Source organism: Petaurus breviceps, unplaced genomic scaffold, assembly GCF_028583685.1.
Source record: "Petaurus breviceps papuanus isolate PSGF00001 unplaced genomic scaffold, PetGlider_PUasm1.0 91133, whole genome shotgun sequence".
NCBI lineage: Eukaryota > Metazoa > Chordata > Mammalia > Diprotodontia > Petauridae > Petaurus > Petaurus breviceps.
Genome location: NW_027187419.1, coordinates 15,666,362 through 15,681,656, shown reverse-complemented (window position 1 = coordinate 15,681,656; position 15,295 = coordinate 15,666,362). Strand labels below are relative to the sequence as shown.

General features: G+C 38.2%; 1 protein-coding gene and 1 pseudogene across 7 annotated transcripts in view; both read left to right on the top strand.

Moving 5' to 3' along the window:
* The first annotated feature begins 498 nt into the window (after window positions 1–498).
* On the top strand, window positions 499–1,085 carry LOC138155332 (zinc finger protein 706 pseudogene; annotated as a pseudogene).
* An 11,202-nt stretch (window positions 1,086–12,287) lies between these two features.
* The window catches only part of GRIA4 (glutamate ionotropic receptor AMPA type subunit 4), a 484,847-nt gene continuing 481,839 nt past the window's right edge, over window positions 12,288–15,295 (top strand). For 2 of the 7 annotated variants that reach the window (XM_069079656.1, XM_069079655.1), the window contains exons 1-3: window positions 12,345–13,041; window positions 13,559–13,730; window positions 15,004–15,162. In XM_069079656.1, coding sequence (XP_068935757.1) covers window positions 13,643–13,730; window positions 15,004–15,162 — 247 coding nt within the window. In that variant the 5' untranslated portion in view covers window positions 12,345–13,041; window positions 13,559–13,642. Of the gene's footprint in view, window positions 13,042–13,206; window positions 13,731–15,003; window positions 15,163–15,295 lie in introns of those variants that run through there. The other 5 variants (XM_069079654.1, XM_069079659.1, XM_069079653.1 and 2 more) reach the window with 4 other exon arrangements.

The following is a 15,295-nucleotide window of genomic DNA, read 5'->3' as shown; positions in this document are numbered from 1 at the left end:
CACCAGCCCTTTAGTCAGGAGGACCTGAGTTTAAATCTCACCCCAGACACTTGACACACTTACTAGCCATGTGACCTTGAGCAAGTCACTTAACCCCAATTGCCCTGCCTCCCCCCTCCAAAAGCAAAATAACATAGTAGAAATTTCATTACAAGTAATTATAAATTATATAAAATATAACTAATAGAACATGCATAAGAATTTTAGGAATATAATAACAAAATAATCTTTCAAGAAATAAAGACAAACAAATATCTGGTGAGAAATTGATGCTGATGGTTGGGCTATGACAGAAAATCATAGAATTTGGAAATTGGAAAGGACTCCAATGATCATATAATATTATCCATACTACATAAAATCCCCCAATATAATATATCCAACTATTCCTTGTCCAATCGCTATATAAAGATCTCCAATGAAAAGGAACTCACCACCCCTCCCTCCCTTCCCCGCCCCCCAGCACCCTCACCCCTCGCGGCGCTTCAGACTCCGGACTGTCCCAGCCCCGATATGGCTTGTGGACAGCAGAAGATTCAGTCTCAGCAGAAAAATGCCAAAAAAACAAGCTGGACAGAAAAAGAAACAAGGACATGATCAGAAGGCTGCTGCTAAGGCTGCCTTGATATATACCTGCACTGTCTGTAGGACACAAATGCTGGAGCCCAAGACCTTCAAACAGCACTTTGAGAGTAAACATCCTAAGACTCCACTTCCTCCAGAATTAGCTGATGTTCAGGAATAAAGTTGTTTACAGGTGAATTCATGGCACCTATTGACTCTTCTACTATCTCAGACCTTAGGTAACAAACCTGCAGCTGCTTTTTTAACAAACTGTTGATCAGCAAAAATAAGGGGGCTACAGAAACACTCATTTGTATGCTGTTTCCTTTTGGGCTTCATGAAAAGACAATTCTGTGTAAATGTACAGTTGGGCCCTGATTTGGAAATCCTGAAAATAAGTCCATCCTTGTTATAAAAATTGTTTTACTATTGTAATTATATTGATATTCATATTGTGTAAAATAACTCATTTAATAAAGTAGTACTTTGATTTTACAACAACAAAAAAAAAAAAAAGAAAAGGAACTCACCAAATCTAGAGGCAACCCATTCCACTTTGGGGCAGCTCTAATTGTCAGGAAATTTTTCCTCATAATAAGCTTGAATTGACTTATTTGCAACTTGTATACATTGTTCCTATTTCTGTCTTCTGGGATCAAATAAAACAGGACTAATTCCTACTTCACATGCTATCTTGACTTGGTCTGTGAATAAAGACTGTGAATTAGAGCTTGGTCAGGCATTGAAGGAGCCAAGGTAATTAACTGCATCCTGGGTCATTGCCAATTATCTTGACTTTTGTCCTGCCACTGGATTTTGATGATTCTGGAAGAGTAATTCTAATTCATTTCATGAGCAAGTCGAAACATCACTCATTGTCCACTATTTTTTGTACCCTGCCCACAAGAAATATTTTTTTTTCTAAAACAAAGGAGGAGTAACAACTGGTCTAGAATTTTCACTCTGAATCCTCAAAACTTTTTTTTAATGTTGTGAAACCTTTCCTATTTTTCATGATTTTTCAAATGTCATTGAGAGTGGCTTAGTAACCACATTTCCCAATTCAGTCAGGATCAGTTGTTATAGTTTACCAGGTAACTTGAATTCCATAAGAGTAGTCAAGTGTTTCTTGTAGAAGGTGGGATTTTGCTAAGACTTGGGAAGCCAAGAGATGGAGAAATGAAGGGAGAACATTCTAACCTGGAGGATAGCCAGGGAAAATGTTCAGATCTAAGAGATGCAGTGCCTTGTTCTTGAAATAGCCAGATCAGTATCATGGGATTGAAGAGTACATAGTGAGAGTAAGGTATAAAAATACTGGAAAAGTAAGAGGAGGCCAGGTTATGAAAGGTTTTGAATGCCAAACAAAACATTTTGTATTTAATCCTGGAGTTGATTGAAAACCACTGTAATTTATTGAAAGGGGGTGGGGAGAGTGACATTGCTGGACCTTCACTTCAGGAAATTCACATTAGGGGCTAAATAGAGAATGGATTGGAGTTCGGAGAGACTGAAGGAGATAGACTAACCAGCAGGCCATTGCAATACTCCAAACATTAGGTATTATGGGCTAGTACTATAGTGGTGGCACACCAGGATTTCAATTTGCACTGTTGGAAGAAAATAGGAATAATCGGCATTTATACACAACACTTTAAGAACTGCAAGACCATTTACAGTATCGTCATACTTTATCCTCACCATAACCATGGGAATCAGTGACAGTCAGTGATGCCAATTATTTTTTGCTTCAAATCTTTTGATATCTTGCCCTTCCTGAGATATCTTCTAAAATAATCCATCACAGCTTTTTAAAATCACAACTGTTTCCAGAAGGGATTTCTTCTAAGTGTACTTAGTTTGGTTCAACCATTCTTTCTGATTTTATCTTTTTAAGGAATATTGCCTGTTTGTGATCTCTATATGGATAGCAATTAGGTTTGTGGGGATAAGAATCCAAATGTAGTAGTTCCATGGCTAGTGATGATGGAAATAGATCCTGAAAGAATTGCTTATCAAGTCTTTTTACTTTCTCAACTTTTTATGTTCTCCTGTCAGGTGCACAGGTATAAAACCAGTGAGATAACATGAATTGATTAGGTCTAATGACAAAAGTTTCTGTTGATTTGTTTTTGTCTCCAATGCTTTTCTACTATTTTATAATGGGGTAATGCTCACAATCTTCTACTGTCAGCCTCCTATTATTCTGAGGCAAACATGCTTACATTCTAACTCTTGTTATCACATTTCAATGCCCAGAAAGGAAATCAAGTATTTGCTAGCTAAGGCTTTTTCTGGGTTTTTTGGTTTTCACACTGTGGGTGTGCAACAATTAAAATTCTACAGGAAATAATAGCAATCATGGTCAGTAACTTGACTGTTTTCTATTTCCCTTTTTTTCACATCAGTAACTAATTTGAAGGTCATGTTTCATTTGTGATTATTTGCAATAATCTTTTCGTTGCCCTTTCTTCCAATTTGTTGCTGATTTTGACCACTGTTCTGGGTTACTGTTCTGCCTACATATAGGAAAGGCATCCTAACATGACTCTTACAGAAGAAAACAATCAATTTCTCTCTGTTTAGAGAAAGTTGATTTCATTTTTGTGAAATTGGTATTCTAATTGTCCAAATGTCTGACTTTTTAACGAAGTATTCATAAACTATAGACATAAGACTTCTAAGTAGTCTATAAAGTTGTTCTCTTTCACTTCTTAAACCCTACCTATATTTCCATGAGCAGCTAGGTAGCGCAGGGGTCGAGTGCCAGGCCTTGAATCAGGAACACTCATCTTCCTGAGTTCATATCTGGCTTCAAACACTTTCTGGCTGAATAACCCTGGGCAAGTCACTTAACACTATTTGACTCTGTTTCCTCATCTGTAAAGTGAGCTGAAGAAGGTCATGGCAAACCATTGTAGTATCTTTGCCAAGAAAATACTAAAACAAGTCATGAAGAGTCAGACATGACTGAAAAACAACTGAGCAACAAATCTAGCAGTTACTATATACCAGGATCCTACCCTGCAACTAAAACTCACACAAAAAGATGTCCAAAAAATTTCCACTCTTTCCATTGTAACCAATTCCATTGTTTCAGGGAATGTACACATGCTCATGGACCACATGAAATCCAGTAGATATGGAAGACAAACAACTCCTGTTGCAAGACAACTCAGCAGGAATCACATCTAAATAGTAGGAGTAAAACAACTGGCAAATGAAGGCCACCTTACCAAAATCAGAGCTGGATACACATTTTTTTTTCTGGAGTGGTTGCAGTGATGGGCAATACTGTGAACCACTGCTTTGGTTTTGCAATCAAAACTAGTGCATTCAAGAAGCTTGTATTATGCCCACCAAAATGAGTGAACTACAGACTCATGACAATGTAATTACCACTTGCAGGGAAATGCCACACCACCATAATCAGTGCCGATAATCCTACAATGATGATTCTTGATGAAGTCAAAGAAAAATTTTATGAAGATCCTCATTATCAGTGCACCAAAGGAGGACAAGCTTATAATTCTGGGTGACTTTAATGCAAAGTAGGCACAGACTAACAGACATGGCAGGGAGTCCTTAGAAGGGATGGAGTTGGAAATAGCACCAGCAAAGTTCACTTGCTACTGAAGAACTGTGCATCTCATGATCTCATCACCAACATTTTCTTGCATTTACCTGAATGAAATAAAACTTCATGGATGCACCCTTGCCGAATTTGGGACCAATCATAGACTCATCCTCTCTGAGTTAAATATCCACAGTTGGCAACAGTGGAATTGAAAAGGGGTGGGCAGTTTTCAGATATTTGTTGCATAACACTGCATTTATTCACAACCATCATGATTGGTTTAATGAAAATGATGGAGAAATTCCGAAGCTGCTAAATGAAAAATGAGAATTCCAGAGGATTTACCAGCATAAAAGTTCATCTGGTTCTAAGAAGGCAGTGTTTTATCTTTATCAAAAAATAAAGTGCAAGGAAAACTTAGGGACATACAGAATTCTTGGTTCAGTAAGAAGGGTGAGGAAATTCAGTTTTATGCTTATAGTAACATCCCAAAGCATTTTTATAATGTCCTGAAGGCTATTTATGGGCCAAAGACATATGACATATCCCAGCTACTCAGTGTTGCTGGAGCCACATTGAATAGTGATAAGGACACGATCCTGGAGAAAGGGCTGAACATTTCCATAGTGGTGTCAACAGACCATCATCAATCAACGCTGAAACCATTTACTATATACCTCAGGTTGAAGTTAGCTGAACTTCCACATGAAGAGATTTCTAATGCCATTTAGCTCCTCCTATGTGTCAAAGCACCTAGTGCTGATTCTATTCCAAGACTTACAAGGCAGGGGATCTACTGGTCATACAAAATCTGATTGAAATTTTTTGGATTATGTGGTAAGTAGGAGGTTATCTCTTAGGAGTTCAAGGATGCCTCCATCATTTATCTCTATAAAGAGAAAGGAAATAATTTATCCTATGACAATTATAGGGTCTCTCTGTCTCTATCTGCCTCTCTGTCTCTCTCTGTCTCTATCTCTATCTATCTATCTATCTATCTATCTATCTATCTATCTATCTCTATTTCTTTCAGTTTTTGCTGAAAAAGGTTCTTGCCAGAGTCCTCCTTAATAGGGTGATCTTTAACCTGGAAGATGGTCATCTATCTGAGAGCCAGTGTGGCTTCAAAAAAGGTTGAGGAACATTTGATAAGGTGTTTGCTGCATGACAGCTCCAGGAGATATGCCAAGAGCAGATCAGAAGTCTGTATACAGCATTTGCCAGTCAGGAGGGCTTGTGGAAAATTATCGTGAAATTTGGGTGCCCAGAGAAATTCGTCAGTATTTTGCATCAGTTTCATGATGGCATGCTTGCACAGGTTCTGGATAACAGACAATGTTTCCTTGCTTTCCCAGTCACCATTGGAGTGGAGCAGGGCTCTGTGCTTGCTCCTATGCTTTTTAGCATGATGTTTTCAGCAATGTCAGATACCTTCAGAAAGGATGAAAATAGCATCAAGGTCAACTTCAAAACTGATGGTAGATTATTCAACTTGAAAAGACTATAAGCCAAGAATAAAGTGGAAGAAGAATTGGTGTATGATTTTTTGTTTGCAGATGATTTTGTTTGCAGATGCATTCAACATGGCCTCTGAGGCCAACATGGAACAAAGCAAGGATTGATTCTCTGCTGCTCACACTAATTTTGTTCTAACAATTAAGACAATAAAGGCTGTCCACTATCCAGCACCACACCAAAAATTTGTAGAACCATTAATTATAGCAAATGGAACAATATTGAATACTGTGGAAAATTTCACTTACCTTTGCAGTATACTTTCGAGGAATGAGCACATAGATAAAGAGAGTGATGCATGAATTGCCAGAGCTAGCTCAGTCTTTGGGAGACTCCAAAATAGGGAAAAAAGAGGTATTAGACTCCCTACCAAACTGAAGGTCTACAGAGTCATTGTTCTGATCTCATTGTTGTATATTTATGAAACTTGGACATTATTTCAGCACCATGCCAGGAAACTAAAGCACTTCCATTTGAATTTTCTTAGGAAGATTCTGAAGATCATGTGGCAAGATAAGATACCAGACACGAAGGTCCTTTATCAAGCTAAATTTTCATCTAAACCCTTCATGAATTCATGTCATTCTTCCTCAAATTATCTAACCAACTTTTCTTATTTTCCCCTAACATGCCTACCTCAATCAGTCAATTTTCCTTACAATTCTTTATACAATATGTTTTTTACATGAATTGGAGAAGGTGAAAGTGGGAGCTGCATGGAAGTCCTGTTTCTACTCCACCATCTTGGCTCTGCCTGATCATTTCTTTTTATATATACCTGCAAAACACAGTCTATACCACTTTAATGACATTTATCATATTATATCATAGACTATTATTGGAAATTCTGTGTATGTCTGATCCTTCAACTAGATTGTAAACTACTGGAGAGTCAGAACTGTATCTTGAATAAAGTTTTATCCCTTTAAGGACCATTCTCATATCTAGAACTCTTATTTTTGTAGATTTATTTTTTATAGAATCCCCCAAAGTGAACATTGCATGGGACTTAAGAGGCAATATAGTCAAACACATACCTAAACAGGAATTTCCTCTACAACATACCTGGTCATCTGGCTTTTGCTTTTAAGAAAGACTACCCACCAAAAAAAAGTTTCAAAGCTCCCAGGTTAAAGAGAAAATATTTGAGGGAACAAGAAAAAAACAATCTAAATATCATGGAACTACAATAAGAATTACACAAGACCTAGCATCTACTGCATGGAAGCACTATAAGTCCTAGAATACTATATTCCATAGAGCAAAAGAGCTAGGTCACAACCAAGGGCAACTTACCCAGCAAAGGAAAGTATAATACTGAATGGGGAAAAATGGACACTTAATGGACTCAGAGGCTTTCAGGTATTTGTGACAAAAAACCCAGAACTTAAGGGAAAATTTGACATATATACAAGAGAAATATAAGGTAAATAGTCAAGACCAGTTATAAGGGACTCACTAAGACCGAGTTGTTTATTTCATATCTGTGAAAATATTAGCAGAACTCTTATGAGTGTTATCATTATTTGGATAGTTTGAAATAAAAGTGTGGGCTGAACTGAATATGAGAGAGTCATTCCAGAAAAGAAAACACCTGTGGAGAGAGAGATGGAAAGGATCAATTATTTCATATGAACGAGGCATAAAAGGAAAAAAATATATACAGAAGAAACTAAAGGGGGGGAGGGCAGATGGTGCTGGAACCCTACTCTAATCAGGAATGGGTTAAAGAAGGAACAATCTATGTATCTAGAAGGGTACAAAAGTCTTCTAAATTCAGAAGGAAAAAAGGGCAAGGGCTTAGTTAGGGTGGGGGATAGGACAAGGAAGAGACTTTTAGAGGGGTGGGTAGGTTAAGAAATAGGAGGCAAGGTAATGGACATAAGTCAAGCAGAGGAGTGAAGATGGATAGGATAAAGAGAGTGAGAAAGATAGTGAGGAAAAATGGGAAGGAGGAAAATACACAAGAAGTAATTATAACCTAGAGTATGAATAGGACAAATTTACCTATAAAACAGAAATGGATAGCAGATTAAAAAATTATTGTTTGAAATTGAATCCTCTCTTATGGTCTACTATGTACATTGCATTTTTTTCTTTTCTTGCTTTGTATTTAAGATTAAAATAAAAAATATAACAAAAATAAAATAAAAATTTCAAACAAGAGGAAATCCAGTGGATCCCAAGATAAATAGCTTATTTCACTTTAAAAAAATCAAATAATTAAGGAATTACTCATTGTCCTGAGCTTTCCTCAAAAGTACACAATGAGGTTGGTGGTTCATGTATAATTGTCTACTTCTTAAATGTGATGAGAATGAAGCCTGGATAGGTAAAATGACTTGTCCCAGGTAATACATTACATGAATCATGGAGATTGTAATAGAATTTGGGTCATATAACTGGTCGTCTTTTCACAGTTGTTTGCTACCCTTATTGCAAATAGTACCTTGCATAAACTAGTGTTCAATGAATATCTGTGGACTGTAGGTTTGAATGAATGATAATGTTATGCCCTATGACAATTTATATAGCTTCCATTTCTGGGAAGAACAATGAGTTTGGGAGAGAGACAAAATGCTCTTTAAGTCACTAAAATATCAGTGACCTAAATATTGTGATTCTGGTGCACAAATAATTCACCAACATTAAATTTATGTTTATTGTCTATCAGTTTCCTAGGCAGACCATGTGAAGAATATAGGTAGCAAAACAAAAACCAAGCAAGTTCTATAAAGGAAGATGAGTGAGGCAATTTCAGGTAAAGTTGGCAACAAGAGTAAAAAGATAAAGTTATAGAGTCCTTGAATCACAACATCATGGTATTGTTATGATTGCTATGAAGTGACAGCAACAAACAACATGGAAATATGTAATATACTGATTCAAATTGAACAAAATATATTTCTTAGATAAAAGGAGACATGCATCAAGAAGAAGCAGTTTTTATAGCTATAACCACTAGATATTATATATGTACATATACATATATATGACTAAAAAAAAAACACTTTTAATGGGATAAGCAAGGACCATGAATGTTATGGCCTCTTAAGTCACAGATCACTTGAAGTGGCATCATCTTTGTTTATGAAAGTCAGTGAAAGGTAGTATATTTTAGCCTGAAAGATAATTATTTAGATTATCAGCTGAATAGACCTATGTCTACTCATCAGGATCCAGTTAAAATTATAATCTATTATTTTGTCTTTCAGAAATACAAGTTTAAGCTCGGTAGGAGATGTTGAAACATGATTCTTATTCTTTCTCTTTATTCTGACATTCACAAATTGGGAAAGTATTTAGATGTGGAAATGATATTGGTGATTATGTAGTCTGACCTTCACCTTTTAGAGATAAGACTAAATCCCAAAAGGTAAGATGATTTAGCCATGTATGGCAATTCAACCTTTCTGTAAAATATTGGTCTAAAATTTACATACTGTTAACAAAATCAAGTTACATGATATTTCATTGAATAAACTGGTGATGGTTATACTAGCAGATAAGATAACTCAGAATGATATGATAGTTCTCTTCTAGTATTGAGAGGGTTGTCAAAATGAAGAGGGATTAGGTCAAAGAAGACAGAACTAGGGGCAATGGTGATAAATATTTGCAGAGTTAAATTTGGACTTGATATAAAGAAATATTTTGGAACAATTTATAGCTATACCAAAGTCAGATGGGCTACCTTTGAAAATAGGTTACCTCTTGCTATACATCTTCAAGTGAAAGCTTAATGAAAACTTATTGGGCATGCTTTCAAAAGGATTATTTTCATGGTAGAAGTTAGTCTACATGGCCTCTAAGGCCACTTCCCACTCCGAGATTCTATGAAACAGCTGATTTTGTATTAGGTTCAAAATAAATATTTCTCTCTATATAGACTTTATTTTGAAAAAAAGATATCTTGATGTTTTTAAATCAACATTAAGAAATAAACTTGGAAAATAAAGCATTTATTTAAAGGTTTACATGTTCACATTAATGAACTGTTTTCAGTACTCAATAGATTATAGAGCTAGAAGGTACATTGGTGCTCATCCAGTCCAACTGTTGCATTTTACCAACATGGAAATAGAGGTCCAGAAAGTTTAAGCCAATCAGCTAAGGTCACATAACTAATTACTTTTATTTAAATCTGAACTACAGATACCATTATCTGAAATGCTCTCTAAGCTTCATAAGGATCATTATTTCAAAACAACATTTTGCTGCAAATAGAGCAATGAAATAAAAAGCATTTGCAAGATGCAGTTAAGCAAAACTTCAGAAAGGTCAGGATCAGAGGAAAAGGTTCAATTAGAATAATATAAAAATAATAAAAGTGTACTCAAATGTACATAAGGTACATATATACCATCAACATTCCCAAGCACTTTCACCTTTATCTGGAGAGTTTACCATTTCATTTGCTGATGTTGTGCCTGTTGCTATCCGTTTTATACATACAGAATCTGCTTGGCCTTCTTTGTGGGACCACAAGACCTCTAATCACTATGCCCACCAAAAAACACAGTTTTAAAGATGAAGGGAACCTTATGTATCATTTAGTTTAAGTCCCTGATTTTTTGATAAGGAAAGTGAGTGTCAATGAGATGAACTGACAGAGATAAAACTCAAATACAGGTTCCCTGACAGAGTTCATCACACTTTCCACTAAATCATTTATCTTTCCTAGTTCTTCCTAAAAACAAATTTGAGCAAAAAGGGAAGAAAGAATGATTAAAGGAAAAGGAGAAAAATTAATTTCCTGAAATGAAAAGAGGTTGTACTTCAGAGGACAAAAAAAGTTGAAATTTGAAATGTGACCGGCTATGTGGTGGCCCGTGTTCCACTATTAATCTAACAGTATTTATTAAACACCTGCTATGTAAAAGCCATGATACCAGGTGAAAGGATTTCAAAGACAAAAGTGAAACAGTTCCTGAATGCAAATAGATTATATTCTATTGGTCTAGTTGACAGTAATACTGTCTGAATCATACTAGCAATATTCTGTAGATGTGATCCTGATGGTCAGATGGACTCCTCCACTTATGTCAATGGTGACATTGAATTGTCATAGTTGTTGCTGTTGACTAAACAAAAGGAGGGAAGGAAACTAATGGTTACTTCAATGGCATTAAAAGTTATTAAAAGAGTCTCCAGGAAATGTAGCTTTTGATATCTGATGTACAGAATTTAACCCAATACATGGAATAATGATGACTAATTGACTATAGGCATTGTATATTACCTTTTAGCTTGAATCCAACTTACATAGTGTGTGTTCATTATATTGTTATGTTATGAGAGAAAGCTGGATGCTATTATTTAAACTCCTGGTTTTTAGCTTGTATAAATGACACAGAAGAAAAACATGTCAAACACCATTCCATTAATAGACTTGGGCTTTAAAAACTAAAATTACATATTTATGATTTGTGCAATCCAATGACTCTCAATTGTTATTGTCACAGCCACTGACAGTAATGGGGGGATGGGGGGATATGACAGAAAACTATAAAAACAACCAAAAAGAAATAGTGGTCTAAACACCACATTTGAAATTGAGTAAACAAGTGAAAAAGAAAGTCCTCAATTTAAAAAAAACATATAATATATGTATTATAATCTACAAATAAATTATAGATGAAAGTATTTTGAAAACATAGTTATGATGAAACATTTAATTAAACTTTCAATCATGTCTACAAAATCTGAAAGACTTGTAACAATACAAGGTTAACCAAGTTATTCTCATTTCTTTCACAAACATATGATCACATGTAAATAATCATTTAATATTTTAGAAATATGTTTTAGTAGATTATGCTCCCCTGAGAACTCTGACTCTGGAGTCGAAGCTGGGTAAGCAAGTCATTTTTCTTTCTATCTGTCCAGAGCCAAAGTATATTGCCTTTAGAACCACTGAAGGAATCTAAAAACTGTGAGATTATATCACTTTAAATGAATTTGAAACCTGGATCTAGGAAACAGATTAGAGATTAGTCAAAATCCATACTGACAGAAGACAACAGAATTTTGAGGTACCACATTCATTGCCATGTCAGGTACCCTCCAGGCTTGATCAGTTGCAGCCAAGTGAAATGGAGGGCTTAAAGGAAGAAAGAAGTACATCTGAAACTTTCCAGGAAAAACTCTTCTCTTTTCAGCCCGTCAAAGAATGCAATAACTTCATCCATGTGGTGCTGAAAGTATTTCTGCAGTCCCTTTTGTGACTAAGGACAAGTGTGTGAGTGAGTGAGTGTGTGTGTGTGTGTGTGTGTGTGTGTGTACTGCGGGATTAGTTCAATTGGGGGGATAGCAGAGGTAGCAGCAAACACCTCTAGTCTTTTCCAGTCACCTGCACTCATTGCCCCAAATTCTGGATGTCTTATATTTATTCATTTGCCACCTAAAACCCATTTCACAGGGGTTGCCCCTAGTTTTTGCTGTCAGGGGAGGGAGAATAATAGTGCTAGATGTTATCGAGGGAACAAAAATAAATAAAAAAGAGCAGAGGGAAAGGAGATGTCCTACCACGAGTATTTGATAACAAGCGCTTCTTAGCAACTCCATCTCGATGGATTCAGGAATTTTAACTACTCTCCTACTTCCCATTCTCTTCACCTTTTCTTCACTAACCCTAACTTCACCCCTTACTTAAATGAAACTTCTTTTCTCTTTCCCCATGTTTCCTCAACTTTTCAGAGACCCTTCCTCTTCTGCACAGTTCTGGAACCCATCCTGCTCTCCATTCCTCTGTCCCTATCACTCTGCCCTTGAACCCCAGTCTTCTCATTCTTTTTCCTCCCCCCAGCCCCGGCACCTCACTTATTCCTGTCTCGGGCTTTCTAGCTTCACGGGCTGTTAGCTGGAGAGAAATCTTTGCTGCAGCGAGGACTGAAGTCCACTGCGCGTTGCTGCTGCTGCTGCTGCTGCTGCTGCTGCTGCTACTGCTGCTACTGCTACAGTTGTTACTGTTGCTGCTGCTGCTGTGTCCGAGGAAAGGACTTGGCAAGAAAAGGAGAGGGCGAGAGGACGAGGGCTGTAAGGTGGCTGTTTGTCTTCGAGGCTGCCAGAATGCAGCCTGAGGTTCAGGGGGACGGTATGGGGAGGTCTTAACCTCCCCACAGCCCTTAATTTTGGCTCGCCGACCTTGCGGGCAAAGCTGTTCTGGAGTAAGAGCTGCTGAGAAGCACTGGGGACCAGGAAGGAGAGGGAGGAGAGAGACAAACAGAAGTGGGGCGTAGAGGGGGGTGGGGTGGGTATAAGCGCTGCTCCGGCTGCGGGTTTGCCGTGAAAGAAGAGAGGAGCTCAGTGAGTGTTGGGGAGAGAAGCTAAGCCCAGTCTTCAGGCTGACAGGGGAGCAAGTGAATGAAGACTGGGGCGCTCTGGTGAGTGATCAGAAAGCGAGACAAAACTGAGAGGTAGAGACGGGCTTGGCTGAGTGGGGTTGGCACTTGAGGTGTGAGTGGGAAAAGGGCGGAGATGGTCTGGGTTCTTGAGGACGAGGGGTGGGGGAACGTGCGTGTGTGAGTGTGAGTGTGTGTGTTCGTGTGTGTGCGCGCGCGCGCGTGTGTGTGGCGCGAGCGTGTGCGGTAGCTGCGCCTGTGTATGTGTATGAGAGAGAGTGAGAGAAGGAGGAGAGCGGGAGTGAGAGCGAGGGGAAAGAAAGATATAGCGCATGTCTCATCTCTTAGTGCAGCCACTAGACGCTCCCACCACCACCTAACTCCTCCACCATCTTTTGCATGTGCAACATTCACTGCCGGACAGAAAACCTCTCCAAGGCGATGGAGACTGCGGGAAAAATCCGGCAGCTCAGGATGGATTGCTAAGGGAAGGGGGGGAACAATTACCTCTCTTCGTCCGTTTTAAAAAATTTTCCCCCTCTGTGTGGTTTGTTTTTAGCGCCATCCTCCTCAATGCCTCTCTGAGCAGCATCTGAAAAGAGAGTGAGAAAGAGAGCGCGCCAGAGAGAGAGGAAAAAAGAAGATGAGGATTATTTGCAGACAGCTTGTCTTGTTATTTTCTGGATTTTGGGGACTAGCAATGGGAGCTTTTCCAAGCAGCGTTCAAATAGGTAAGCCTTACATTGCATCCCTCTATGCATGTGGCAAGTGGGGGCCGATTTCCGAAAGTGAGTTAAATGAGTTGCAGATACGGGATTCTGGAAAGCCTTGGGATACCTCTTTCCACCCCTCTTTTTTCTTTTTCTATTATCCCTCCCTATCCTCCCCCTGGAAAAAAAGCAAAGCTTGTTTCTTTTGTAAAGGTTTAAATGAAACTCATCAGTTAACACTGTTCTCTCCTCACCCCCATTCCTTCTCCCCTCATCCCTCGATCCCTACCTTCTTGTTGAAGTCACTTATGAATGATTAGAACAAGTTGGAAAATACCTTTGTGAGGTTTCATTTAATGTTATTTAGTGGTTTTACTCATCTTTCTCGTTGGTACTTGAGGTTAGAGGGGTATCCAGTCAGTTAAAAATCTGCTTTTCCCTATGCTGGACGCTGCAGTAGCTCGCTTGCCATTACAGAAAAGAACAGTGTGAGGGAAAAAGCTTGTCCTCCCACCCTCTCCTCAGCTTTTCCTTGCTACAGATTCACTGGTTCCAAAGTTAGATTCTCCTATCCACCACCCCCTTCTTTTTTTTTCTTTTCTCTTCTTTAGTCTCCCCTAACCCAGTTTCCTCATCTCCAGTCTGATTCTAAGGACCCTCTCCCATCCTTGTTTCCTTCTGTTATTTTCCTTTCCTGTCTTTTAATGGGACGCAGCTATTGAATTTCTTCCAGCTAAGCTCAGCCCCACCACTGCATCATTTGTTGTGGACTGTATAAAAGAGGTAGTTAATTAGGCTGAGTCCATGGGCTTCGGAGAACAAAGTTCATTTCCTCCGTTCCTTTTCTCTCTTCCTCTGTGTGTCAACATAGCTTTGTTTTTTTTTTCGTTTGTTTGTTTGTTTGTTTTTAATGGGAGCCCCTTTTCATTAATCTGCATGCTATTTAGTCTGAGAAAGCAGGATGCTCCAGCTGATGAAGCAGTGTGCTGGGAATCATGGGGAGGGAAGGAGACAGAGAAAGGGAAGCACTAAATGGTCTCAGAGGTCATGGTGGTCATGGCAAATGGGGACAGCAAAATATGAGAAGCCCCCAAGCCTGAAATACAAAGCAAGTTGAGGAGGGACAAAGGGTAGGCACCCACGACAGTGGCAAGGATGAAAAAACAGATCCATGTATATAATTGCTACTTAATAGTAGAGAGCTTTGCCAGTACTGTGTCTGTGCTAGGTATGGTATATAAAAAAGAGGAAAAAAAAATTCAGCGTGCTTTTCATGCTGTTTTTTTTTTAATAGGTGGTCTATTCATCAGAAACACAGATCAGGAATATACTGCTTTTCGATTAGCAATCTTTCTTCATAACACCAGCCCCAATGCATCGGAGGCACCTTTTAATTTGGTTCCTCATGTGGACAACATTGAAACAGCCAACAGCTTTGCTGTAACAAATGCCTGTAAGTAAATGTGCACTCAAGAAGTTAAAAGTAAATTAGAATGATATTAAAATGGAACAATGAGGAACAGAGTGAGAGAGAGAGAGAGAGAGAGAGAGAGAGAGAGAGAGAGAGAGAGAGAGAGAGAGAGAGA